The 13,492-nt window shown below is 44.7% G+C and overlaps 1 protein-coding gene across 1 annotated transcript in view; it reads right to left on the minus strand.

Annotated features, from left to right (window-relative positions):
* LOC107112919 (arrestin-C-like) overlaps nucleotides 1-901 on the minus strand; it is a 39,845-nt gene extending 38,944 nt beyond the window's left edge. Inside the window, exon 1 of the mRNA XM_015414129.1 lies at nucleotides 885-901. Within this exon, the coding sequence (XP_015269615.1) occupies nucleotides 885-901 (17 nt within the window). The remainder of the gene's footprint in view (nucleotides 1-884) is intronic.
* Nucleotides 902-13,492: the final 12,591 nt, after the last annotated feature.

The following is a 13,492-nucleotide window of genomic DNA, read 5'->3' on the forward strand; positions in this document are numbered from 1 at the left end:
TCCTGTGCGTGGCCGCACTAGGACAGGCCTACCCTTCAAAACCACACCTCTCCAGGAGCTGTGCTTGCAAGCTGTCTAGATCCTCAGGCCTTGCATAACCAGAAAGACAGATATAATTCATCTTCACTCAAACTAGGGAGTAATGATGAGACAATTTGCAATCAAAAGGAATCATCCTGATTCCTCTGGGAAAATTGGCACACACTAAACAATACTCTCTGGCCCCCACAAACCCAGTCAACAAATCAAGAGACCGTAGTCCTCAAGAAAACAGAAGCAAGGACGAACTTTCCCGGGCTTGAGAGTCCGTTTCGACCTGCGTCTTTCTCAAACGTCAGCTTGTGGTGTTATTCTTCCAATCATGACTCTTTTCAACAATACATGCACAGATTCAATAGTGGCTAATTCTAGCTCTACTGCTCACAAAACTCCTTCCGGATAATAACTAGGTTACTGAAACATCCACAAATATAGAAAATGAAAATACCCCTAATTGGTTTTATCACATTCAGAAATGCAGTAATATTGTGATCAGAGGGCAGGATTAAGACTGGGAATATCCAGGTTCAAATCCTTACATAGATGTGAAGCTCACAGAGCAACCTTGGGCTAGACACTCCTTGATCCTAACCACCTGACAGGGTTGTTGTGAGAACAGAACAGAGTGCCTTGTTTGCTCATAGGGAGAAATGTGGGATGAAAATGTAGTTAGCTGAATGAGGGAAATGCTTTGGACATATATGAGCTCATATGATTTCATAAAATTTCAGTTAGTGAAACCACAGGAACATGATGAACTGGGTGTCACAGACAAGTTAGCTTATGAGCAGTGCTTGCGATGTCTTTCATGGGGCTAAAATTTCCAAAAGAAGAGGAAGACTTACTTCAATCCACTGGACATCTTCAATCAAGGCGATAGAAGTTCTGACAAAGAAAACAAAGAAATAATAAACTGGTGTAGATTATGTGGCCAAGAGATGGTGAGCACAGCCGTGGCCCAGGGAAAGATGGGGGGAGGGGCCAATTTTTAAAAAACCCTCTGCCAAATGCTATTGGCCTCTGACCCTCCTTTGGGGTAGGCAAGAACACGTGAAGAGTCCTGCTAGATCAGCCCACTGTTTCAAACACTGGCCACCAACCAGTAACCCAGGACCAACAAAACAAGGATAAAGCTCAAGGCCTCTGATGTTGCTTCCTAGGACTGATATTCAGATGTTTATTGCTTCTGCATATGGAGGTTCCCCTTATTCACTATGGCTAGTCCTGGCCTCATGGACCTGTTCTCAGTATGAATATGCTAACCCCTTCTCATCACTATATCAACTGGCAGTGAATCCCACAATTTATTCACTCATTAAGTAAAATAGTACCTCCTTTTGTCCAGCCTGAATCTATTTCTAATCATCTTCTTTGGGTGTCCCCTCAGTTCTAATACCATAATACAGGAAGGGGGGAAAAAACCCTTCAATTTTCTCCTGTTTAGGAAAACTGAAAACTACATTACATTACATGTAAAGGTAAAGGTTTCTCTTGCTCGAAAGCTAGTCGAATCCGACTCTAGGGGGCGGTGCTCATCGTTTCAAAGCCAAAGAGCCAGCATTGTTCGAAGACTTCTCCATGGTCATGTGGCCAGCATGACTAAACGCCAAGGCGCCACGGAACACTACCTTCCCACTGAAGGTACCCATTTATCTACTTGCAATTTCTTGCTTTCGAACTGCTAGGTTGGCAGGAGCTGGGGCCGGAGATGGGAGCTCACTCCGTCACGCGGCACACTCGGGGCTCGGACTGCTGAGCCACCGACCTTCCGGCCTGCAACTCAGCGTCTTAACTTCTGAGCCACTGCAGCCTCCACACGTTATATGTACATTACTACAAAAATTGCATTTGAGAGATGTTGACAGTCAGGTAGACAATATCAAACATTTCTCTGGTAAATACCCAACTCCTACAAATATCAAAGAAACAGGAATGAACACTGGTGGCATCCATATAAATTTCTTGGCTTCTCTGTACAACACTAACAACAACCTGGGATGTTCTTTACATGAGCCTTCAGGAGGTCACGGCTGTTATTTAGCAAAAACATTTTTGTATTCAGAATTACATTCATGTTGTGAGGTTACTAACTGAAAATATCTGACTCTGATCTGTAAATAAGATGATGAACTGCGGATATGTATATCCTTTTATTTTAAACAATAAAAATTTAAACCGAAAAAAGAATTACATTCATGTTCCACTCTGTGGTTCAGGATTTTGATTAGGATAACTGATGAAATACAATTGTTATCTTAAATGTAATAATATGGATAAAGGCTCAAAATACAGGATGCTAGTCAGCTGACCTTTTTCAAAAGGATTGCCAACAGGCAGCATACAAAAACAATAAAAGTTGTGTAATTTAGTGCAGCTGAGCTTTAGCAGAGTGACTTTGTACAATCATTCCAAGAGGCAGATGAAAAGGTAAACATGCAAATGCGTAAAAGTTATTAGTCCCCCCCAAAAAAGAAATACAGTGGAACACTTCCTCATATTATTCACAGGGTCCTAAAATGTAAAAACAGGGATTGTATGATTCCTGTACTGAAAGATCTTCACTGGTGCACTGGTTCCCTATCTGTTTACAAGCTCAATTCAGTTGTTGGTTCTTACCTTTAAGGCCCTAAATGGCTTGGGGTCAGGGTACCTGAAGGACCACCTCCTCCTGTACTATCCAGCTTGCCAGTTAAGATTTGCCTCTCAAGCCCGGCTCACTGTGCTCACATCTTCACAGGTGGCCATGTGTCAGAATCCTGGTTAAATCAGTTCTCAACACCATTCACTTTGAAGAAAGTTAACTTTATTGAGACACTGATAGATACCATACTGGACATGAGCTATTGTTAGGATTGAAGTTGAACCAATTTGGTGCAGTGGTTAAGTGTGCGGACTCTAATCTGGGAGAACCGGGTTTGATTCCCCACTCTTCCACTTGCACCTGGCTGGATGACCTTGGGCAAGTCGAAGCTCTGATAAGAGCTGTTCTTGAAAAAAGAACAGTTTCTGTCAGAGCTCTCTCAGCCCCACCTACCTTACAGGGTGTCTGTTGTGGGGAGGGTTAGGAGGGTTAGGAAAGGAGTTTGTAAGCTCTGAGACACCTTTGGGTAGTGAAGGGCAGGGTTATAAATCCAAACTCTTCTTCTTCTTCTGAACGTGCAAAAGTTGCAGATATAGTATTCAAGTAAAAACACTAAAGATCAGGACCCAATCACCCCACAGTATTTGCCTGCCAGAATTAACAGTCAACTACCCCCCCCCCCGACACGTAGCCTCTACATAGCAAGGAAAACAGAATAACAGACATTTGAGAAGCCAGGGCATTTGGCCCCACTAAGGTGAAAAACCTCTGGCAGGTCAAAGGGAGAGGAACCTCCTCTCTCAGTGGCAGGCGAGCTGTAAAAGGCACAGGGAGCTAGAAACAGCATTTTCTGTGGTGGCCCCTCAGCTGAGGAATGACCTCACATGGTGCATACTTTACACTCTCGTAGACGCCAGGCTAAAACACACCCAGACTTTTAATTAGAGGGTTTATCTTAATAGCTTCTTCGTTGGATTCTGTTGTATGCTGCTTATGTCCAGTGGCTTGTTTTTATATACTTGTTTTTATATTGTGATTTTTTAAAACTGTAAGCCACCCTTGAATGGGGCTCTGGAGAGGCGGCATAGAAATAGCCTAAATAAAGAAAAAAGAAGCCCACTTGTTAATGTGTGTAATACGTAGCCAAAGGCTGAGAAGACTTCAGAGCTTGGAGGGAGCCTCAATGCTCCGCTTCATGAGGGAACAGATGCCCCAGCTGACACCAGACTTTAAGTCACACAACCAGATGGAATCTTTGAAAAGCTTACATAAATGCTTAGTGAATAAGAAGCTATCCTTATCTAAGGTTGCAAAATATCTGCTGTTTCATTCATGCCAAATGGTCACTATATAACTCCTTTCTAAAAGAGTTCACAATTTCCTCTGCATGATCATTCCACAATAAACTGACATTTTGTACTCGGGGTACAGCTCCTACCCTGCTTGCTAATCTTACATGTGTGTGTGCTTTGGATATGAAAGAAAGCATGAGAACCTATGGGTTACAGCGGGTAGAACAGGGAGAGTCCTGTTCCTTTTCAAGCATGACATTCACTTTGTTAATGATCTCTCGGCTCAACTTGGCAGATCACAAGATAAATGAGCAAAGAACTGTAAAGCACTTTCTGCATGGTTGTGTACGTATCAGAAGAGAAATCTGCAGGAGTGCAATGTGGCAGAATACATCCACAGTAAAACTTGAACAACATTCCAATCACCCACAAGAACTTCTCCGGTCACTCATTAAATTAATCCATATTTTGCCTTAAGAGTTAGTACGGCTAACCGCCTCACTTAGTGTTAAAATGTAAATATCGCTGCATTGTAATCAGTTGATTTTCAGAAAGCTTAACAGGGCTGAACTCTGCTTCTGTCATGACCTTACCAAGGTTTAAGCCAAGTGGGACGGGAGTCAGGGAGCATGCTTTTATCCAATAATAAACAAGAAATCCCCTGTTGTAACTGTAAAGCCCCTGTTCATGTCGATCATGCTTTAGGTTGATCCTGCACTGAGACTAGATGGCCTATATGGCCCCTTCCAACTCTATGATTCTTTGCATAGGTCCTTTGTGGATTTTTATTGCCTGTGGGAAATCCCAAAACTCCAGCCATGGTTTATAGTACTGATGTGTGTTGACAACTACCATGAGCAGTTGACCCATTGGAGGTAATATTTTGACATGTCATTAAGTAAAAGCCCAGACACAGGGCCGGCCCGAGGTGTTTTTGCACCCTAGGCGGGGCTACCTTCTGGCGCCCCCCCACGTGCACCCAATTAAGGCATTGCCAACCCCCAGGCAGGGCCTAGAGAGAAGCACCAGCTCCCTCCATCCCCAAAGCTGCCCCTGGAAACAAAGGCCAATCGCAGAGAGGGCTTTTCTTTCCAAGTGTTCAGTCTGCATTTTTTTTGGGGGGAGCGCTTCTTTCTTGGCGATCCCGCACTTACCTGAAGCCAGACTGAAGAGCAAGCACAAGGCGCTTAAGCAGATCCGGGGCTCAGTGAACAGCAGCCTGGAGTGAACAAGCTGTGCTGGGAAACCGCCCGGAATGGCGCCAAGAGGGAGGCAATGCGTGCGGGGTGGGGTGGGGGAGCTGACAGTTCCTCAGCCCGAACATGTTGGCAGCAGGCGGAGACAATGGAGGGAGGGCGAGAGCCATGGCTGGAGCAGAGGGTGGGCAGGGGCTGTAGGGTGGGTGGGGGTGGGAAAAGGGGCCCGCAGAGCCCCAGGCATGTTTGCGGCAGGTGAGCCTGGCACAGCCACCCCGCCGCCGATGGGAGTGCACCAATGGACAGACTTGGGCCCCGCCTCCTCCTTTTCCTCCTCCTCCCCGGCCAGCACAGCAGGAGCAGGGGTGCAACCCACCTTCGTCGGCCCCTTTTGCCCCCCCCCATGGCTGGGAGCAGCAATGGTGGGTAGCCGGGAGAGCTGTGCAGGGCGGAGCCACGCAGGAAGGAGGGCAGAGCCCAGAAGGGGGCCCGCTGGAGGCCGGAGCACTGCAGAGTCCCCAAAAGAGTGCACTTTCCTCCCTCCTCACTTCCTTCCCCACCTGCCCGCCCGCCTGCCCCCTCCCCTCCTCCTTCCTGATGGTGATGCTGCGGCGGAGGCTAAGCAAGCTGGCAGAAAGGAAGGGGCACATTGTGGGTGCCCAGAAAGCCATGCTGGGGGTGAGTGGGCGGCGGTGGCAGGGGCCTCGCTGCGCCCCTGGGAGATCTGCATCCTAGACCAGGTGCTAGTAGGCGTAGTGAGAGAGCCGGCCCTGCCCAGACAATATCACAGATGCTCAGTGCATGTAGCTTTGATGACCACAGCTTCTAATTTCAGCTAGAAATTCTCTCTTAAAATACACTTTAGGAACTAACAGTGCAACCGCAAACTGACTTGCACCTTTCTAAGCCCGCAATAGGGTGTATCTCTGTTTAGGCATACACTGCAAATAAGGTCAGCAGGGACATGTGAAGATGTTCTCAGTGCTCTCCCAACAATTTTGGGATTCTGTTCTCCTAGAGAATTATCAATACATGTCTTCTGAAAGAGATGGCCAGAGAGAACATATTGTCACTCTACAAGCCTGTCCAATTAACTAAATCTAATTCTTGGATAACTTTTATTAAAGCTGTATAGTGCTGATTCTGCTCTCCACATCCAGAGAGAGGAGGAAGTGGGAGTTTCTTGCTCCTGGCCACATGGCTAACTAAATAATGAAGCTCCTAGCATGTCGATACTAGACCTTCAAGAATTTTGAAAAGGAAAAACAGAATAATTCCTACATTGCTCTAGAATTGCATGTATCTTCTCATTTCCAGTTGAATCACTGGCTATTGGAACTGACTGCTAAACAGTGTGAACAGACATATTACCAGATCCTGGGGCCAGACCAAAAGGAAAGTCCACCACAAACGGCTTGTGAGTATCCTTGTACTTCTAGCTAGATGATAGTCTCACCCAGTGAAGGAAACATCTGAGCTAAAGCCCTTTGTTGTTGTTATTATTATTATTATTGCCCTTCAGGCTAATAGAAAGTACAAGAAAAAGTATTCCTAATCTAAAAGAATTTGTCCACCATGCACAGCAAGCAGAATTGACTCCTTCATCTGAAAGTCAAGAACAGGATGTGATAAGAAAAATGCCTTACCTGAAACTGAATGCACAGAATCTTATTTTCTGGCTCACTCGTGTATTCAGCCAATGCTCCTCGGCTTCTTATACCCCCTTGATAGTCCCTCCCCTAAGAATTGCTTATTCTGAAATAGATGTGCGTGCACACGCATGCGTGTACCTACTCCAGGCTTAATGCAGGTAGAGTATTTTGAATCTAGAATCCTATTACACTATTAGGTGGAGGTACACTTGTTGAATAAGAGAATGAGCTATAAATATTGCTTCTGCAAGAGCCCTGAGAAAGAAGATTACAGAGATTGACAGAGCAGGCTCAAGCAGAGAGGGATTCAGAAAGGCATTTTGCTTTTGATCTCGGGGCTTCTGTGTGTTGCTGTCAGAGATGTTGCTGCTCTGGGCAAATGTGGACCTCCTGGGGCAATGTTGCAGGAAGAAACTGGGAGGGAACCAGATGAAAACCTAGGGAAATATTTTAAATGACACACAAGAGCACTTCATTAATTTGGAGAGAGGCAAATGGGCAAGTAGCCACAGAAGGCCATTTTGAATAATGGTTACACAACTCACCTCATTAATCCTTCCTACCACATTTCAATTAGATAAGCACAAGAAGCCATTAACCTTCTCTTTCTGCAGTAGGCCCAAGGGGGTGTGGGTTTTTCCCCTCCTTTCCTGGAATCCTCATAGAGAAGATGGGTGGGTCTATTTTGTGCTACAAAAATAAAGTATGTGGGAGAGTGGTATTAAACCCAAAATGTGCCATCGCTACCACCACCTTCCTTTGCTCCTTTCTGCATTTTTTCTCCCAAGTTAGCTGTAACTAACTGTAACTAAGTGTAGCTGGGAGGAAAAGCAGTGGAATAAGTCCTGGCCGGAGTGGAATAAGTCCTGGCCGGAGAATTCAATTTTTTAAAAAATGGACAGTGTGTGCGTGCGGACAGGTGTTTGCCTACCATTTCCCTCTACTAAGACATACTAGTAGGGTGGATGTGCATGGGAAAACAATGTGGTTGCTTACTTTACTACATTTGCATGGGTGCAATGGAGCTTGGTTGCCATGGAGAGGTGGGGAGGGTGTGAGCTGGAATGTATGGTTTCATTTCTGGCCATTATCTGTCTGGTGTCTGGTATAGCCATGTAACCTTGAGACCTGCTCTGTCTTCAGTATCCCTTTTCCCTTGGGAATCCTAGAGTGTTAGTTTGGCAGGCTTTTAGCTTAGAAGTAATCACTTCTCCCTGCCCACACATTTTATAATTCCATTTTTCTTTTCCTTTTTCATTTTACATTTCAAGGTAACAATCTTAGTTTATACAATTCAAATCTTTCTATATTTCAGCCCTTAGTAGTTGTCCAAACAAAGTATTTTTAACATCCCAATTATTTTCTAAATATTCTTTAAAGTCTTTCCATTCTTCAAAAAATTCTTTGTCTTCTTTATTGATCAATTTCTTTGTAAATTTGTCCATTTCTACCATAAATAGTACTTTCTGTATCCATTCCCATTTATCAGGTATTCTATCCTGCTTCCAAGATTGTGCATAAGTCATTCTCGCAATGGTAATTAGATACCACAACAAAGTCTTTTTTACTACATTTACTTCTTCCATCTTTAGACCTAGAAGTAGTATCTCCGGTTCTTTTTTAAAAGAACATTTAAAATTTTTTTGCATCTCTTCATGAATATCTGTCCAATAGGTCATAGCTTTTTCACAAGTCCAGCACATATGATAAAAAGAGCCGCCTTTTTTTTTTTACATTTCCAACATTTGTTAGACATATTTTTATTCATAATTGCTATTTTTTTGGAGTCATATACCACCTATACATCATTTTATAACAATTTTCTTTAACGTTAGTACATGTTGATATCTTAATTGAATTTTTCCATAGATATTCCCAAGATAACATAGTCACCTCTTTATTCACATTTACAGCCCACTTAATAATTTGTTCTTTTACTAATTCTTCTTCTGTAAACCATTTTAACAAAACCTTATAAAGATTTGATATCATTTTTTCCCTTTTACCTCCCACACAGCTTCTATTTCATTTTTTCCTCCCTAAAGCCATACCTTTTTTTATCAGATCTGAATAAATCTGCAATCTGTGCATAATTTAACCAATCATACTCAAAGTCTAGCTCCTCTCTTTTTTTCATCACAAAATCTTTCCCATCAATTTTCAAAATGTCTCTATATGGTAACCAACCAAGTCTCAAATAGTGATCTTCTTATAAAGTGATGCTTAAAAAAGTTGTCCACTTTTGTCTTTTCATACCAAAGATAGGCGTGCCAACCAAATCTGCAATCACGTCCTTCCAACGCCAACAACTTCTTGTTATCCAAATTTATCCATTGCTCTATCCAAGTAAGGCAAATCGCTTCATAATAAAGTCTGAAGTTCGGTAACTGGAAACCTCCTCTTTCCTTTGCGTCACAAAAATTTTTCATTTTGATCCTTGGTTTTCTTCCTGCCCAGACAAACTTCAAAATCTCCTTTTGCCACTGATTTAACACTTTGATTTCTTTCAATATCGGAATGGTTTGGAATAAGAACATCAAACGAGGTAAAACGTTCATCTTAACCACCAATATTCTTCCCAACATCGGCAAGTTCATAGTGTCCCATTTCTTCAAATCTTGTTGGATTTTTATCCAAAGTTTCTCATAATTATTCTTATAAAGATCTATGTTTTTCATTGTCAGGTCAATTCCCAGATACTTCACCTTTTTAACTACTTCATATTGTAGTTGTTCTTGCAATTCAACTTGCTTCTCTTTTGTCAGATTTTTACATAACACTTTTGTCTTACTCTTTTTGACGTAAAATCCCGCCAAATCTCCAAAGTCCTTTATTCGTTGCATCAGTAGCGGTAAATTGTCCTTTGGGTTTTCTATCAAAAACATCACATCATCTGCAAACGCTCTATATTTATACGAGTAGCCTTTAACATTCAAGCCTTTTATATCTTTATCTTCTCTTATCTTCCCCAACAACACTTCTAAAATCCATATAGACAATAATGGGGATAGCGGACAACCCTGTCTTGTTCCCTTTTGTCCTTTAAAATATGAAGTTCAGTGCCACTTTTTGATCCGAATATATTGCCTTAATGATGTTTACAAAGGGTTGACCTATGTCCATTTTATCAAATACTTGAAACATAAAATCCCAATTTAAATTATCAAAGGCTTTTCCCGCATCTACAAATAAAAAGGCACTACAAATAAAAAGGCACGCCCTGGTTGTAGTCCCTTGAGGTTCTTAGTGGAAATGTACACAGAGCCCCCAGGATTCAAATCCCACTCAGGGCCCCTCCCCTTATTCGCATAGCGTTTGTAATCCTCCTTTGCTTTGTCCAAAGTGCAGGCCACCCCTGAGTCACTTTAGCCCACCAAGTTCCGGCATCCCCTGAGCCCGTGCTGGCATGATCCAAAAGAGGCAGTGGGGCCCCTTCATACCCATGTACTGCTATAAAAGGTGAAATGCCAAAGGAGCTGTGTACAGAATCATTATAGCTGTACTCCACAAAGGGGAGCAAGTTCCACCCACTCATCTTGCTAGTGATTTATGAAGCACCTCAAAAATTGTTCAAGCACTTTATTTGTCCTTTTGGTTTGGCCATCAGTCTCTGGGTGGCAAGCGCTACTCCGCCCAAGCTCCACCCCCTGGAGCTTCATTAATTTTGTCCAGAATTTCGCAACAAACTGCGCACCCTGATTTGATATTATTTTGCTTGGCAAAGTATGGAGTCTAATGATATGTTGCATGAACATCTGGGTACTTGCTTGCATGTAATAAAATGTGCTTGCTTTGAAAATAAGTCCACCACCACCCATATTGCCATCTTCCCCTAGCTTGGAGGTAAATCCATTATATAATCCATGGATATAACTGACCAGGGTTGGTCAGGGGTTTCCAAAGGTTGCAGTAGTCCTGGATTTCCCCCCACGTTTCCTCATTAAACATGTTTGGCATGAGACCACATATTTAGAAATATCTCCTCTCATTCCCTGCCACCAGAATTGCCACTGTATCAAATTTAAAGTCTTTAAATACCCATAATGTCCAGCCATGTTGTTATCATGCCCCATCAACAATATTTACCCCCTCAGTGCTTCAGGGACAAATAATTTGTTTTGCCAATACCAGCACCCATCCTCCCTTTGTGTTAAAGACCCATCTTTCTTGATGTCTGCCTTATCCTTGTCTGTAAAAGCAGCCTTAAATGTCTCTGTTCAGGACGCTGTTTCCGCTTGTTGCATCCCTTTTGCTTTGCTACATGTCATCACTGCCTCCCCCCATGGGGCAGGTGTAAACATTGTATCAATCACCTCCTCCCTCTGGCTTGTGTGTTGGGGGAGGTGAGATAAAGCATCAGCAAGGAAGTTTTCTTTCTCCAGGAGGTGCTTAAGTATGAACCAAAACTTAGAGAAAAACTCTGCCCATCTCAGCTGTTTGGCATTTAGGCAACTTGGGGCTTAAAGTGCTTCTAAATTTTTATGAGCAGTCCAAACTTCAAACGGAACCCAAGCCCCCTCTAGGCAACGCCTCCATGTGGTCAAAGCTAATTTAATGGCCGCAGCTTCTTTGTCCCACACTGCCCAATTACTCTCTGCATTGGAGAACTTTTTGACACATAAGCTAAGGGGTGTAATTCCCATTGTCTCCGTTCTGTAAGATTGCCCTGCCCATCGCCACATCCGATGCATCTACTTGTACCACAAATTGCTTGGTTTCATTGGGATGATTTAGCACAGGTTTGGCGGTGAATAACGTTTTTAGTTTCTCAAAAGCTTGCTGGCATTCAGGGGACCAATCCAGCCCACTGCCCACCTTATTGCACTCCAGCCCCTTCCCCTTGGTTTTTTTAAAAGTTTTTTATTTCATATATATAAGACAAACAGACAAACATACACAAATACATGTAAAGGGGGTTCCATTTGTATCATTTTTACCACAATCCTTGACCTCACACTGTAGCTAAGAAATTTGTTTCCACCTTATAGTTGTCAGGTAAGCTGCCATGAGATTGGAGAGGCCTTCTAACTGCTTTGCATTCCTTCCCATGCGCTTAATTGCTTCTCAGCTGCAACACTTATTTGTAAAGAGTTACTGGAGGAGATTGTGGTGTCTACCTTCCGTGGGAGCTTCTTCGTTCCCAGCTTTGCACCCGTTAGACAGCCTTGCCATCTCCCGCGTGCGGGAGTCCACCTAATTGGGTATTGCTTGGGGGGGTGCATACAAATGCCCTATATCCTATTATGCGCATAGGTAGTCCGCCATTCCTAACAGTGTTCATGTTACTGCATCTATGCTTTTCAATAAAAGTAAAACCTTCCTGGAAACGTGTACTTCATTGTTTTGCTGTGGATCCTGACATTCTGCTAGGAATCCTTCATTCCCTATCTCAGTGCCTCTCTCAACCCGAGATGAGAGACAGAGAGGGGAAACCATCTCCCAAGGAGCCGAATGGCGAGGACGAGAACCCCCCCGACCATGGCATCGGTACCGGTGACTTCAACTCCACCGGTAACTAGTGCAGTGGGGGGGACTCTCCCAAAGTCCTCATCGACTCACATGTTCCTGACCCCCCCAGATCTGAGGCACAGGACCGGGCCAAGCTACCGACCAAGCTCCAGTTGGAGCCACTTCAACCCAGACTCAACAGCAGAGACTTACTTGCTGACGCCCCCCTGAGAGACAGTTTGTTTGATGGGGGCCTCGCTGCATCAGCGGGGTTGCCCCCATTCGGGGCGCCCTTTGAACCCATTGCTAGTTCCTGGGTGACAGAAAGATCGAAGACCCAGAGTGGCCGGGCGTCCCCGGATGGGGAATTGGAATTGGCCAAGCGAATGGAGGTGGCTGATCGCAAGGGACAGCACCTACAACAAACCCTAGATGATATTATCCAGGCCATTCCAGAACTGGTAACCCGGGCCATCAGGGAAGCGAGAGAGGTGCAGCCGGCAGCCCTAGTGGTACCGGTGGTACCACAAGTTCCCACACTGGGAGTCCCAGCTCAGCCTGGAGAGGAATCGCCTCCAAGACTGAGGAAAGCCCTGGTGCCTGCACCATGACCGGCTAGCCCGAGGGGGCAGGTGGTGCACCGCCCAAAGGACTTAATCGAAGCTACGTTCGATGGAAACCCGGAGGAGTTATCCTACTTTGTGGTGCAGGTGCAGAAATTCATGGATCGCTCGGGCCACCTGTTCCCAGATGACAGCAGCTGGATTGATGTTGTGGCTGCCCGGCTCCAAAGCCCAGCGACGGCTTGGTATGTGGGGCTCCACAACGCCCAAGGCCCGGAACTTACCAACTTGGATGCTTTTATGTGGGCGTTGCGAGCCCACTTTGAGGACCAAAATGCGGGCCCTAGAGCACGAGCATTATTGCGCACCCTAAAGCAAGGGCACAGATCGGTGCGGGAGTACTCGGCTCAGTTCAAACAGCATGCGGCCAAAGTGCAAAATTAGCCTGACAATGTGTTGGCCGAGCTGTACCGAGTAGGATTGAACCCCGAGATCCGGGAGACAGTCTTGAGATCGGTTGACCCTGTCTCCCGCCCCGCCTGGATGTCAGGGAGTTGAGAGTGCTGAAAACCGCCTGCAAACCCTACGTTTGGATATAGCTGCGACTGGGGGATGGCCGGCCCCTCAAGCTCCGAAACCCAAGCCGCCAAAGCAGACAGACACTACGAGGGAGCAATGCATGTGGCAGGGCTTATGCCTTAAATGTGGAGAATGGGGCCAT

Source organism: Gekko japonicus, unplaced genomic scaffold (assembly GCF_001447785.1).
Source record: "Gekko japonicus isolate JY-2015 unplaced genomic scaffold, Gekko_japonicus_V1.1 scaffold4192, whole genome shotgun sequence".
Lineage (NCBI taxonomy): Eukaryota > Metazoa > Chordata > Lepidosauria > Squamata > Gekkonidae > Gekko > Gekko japonicus.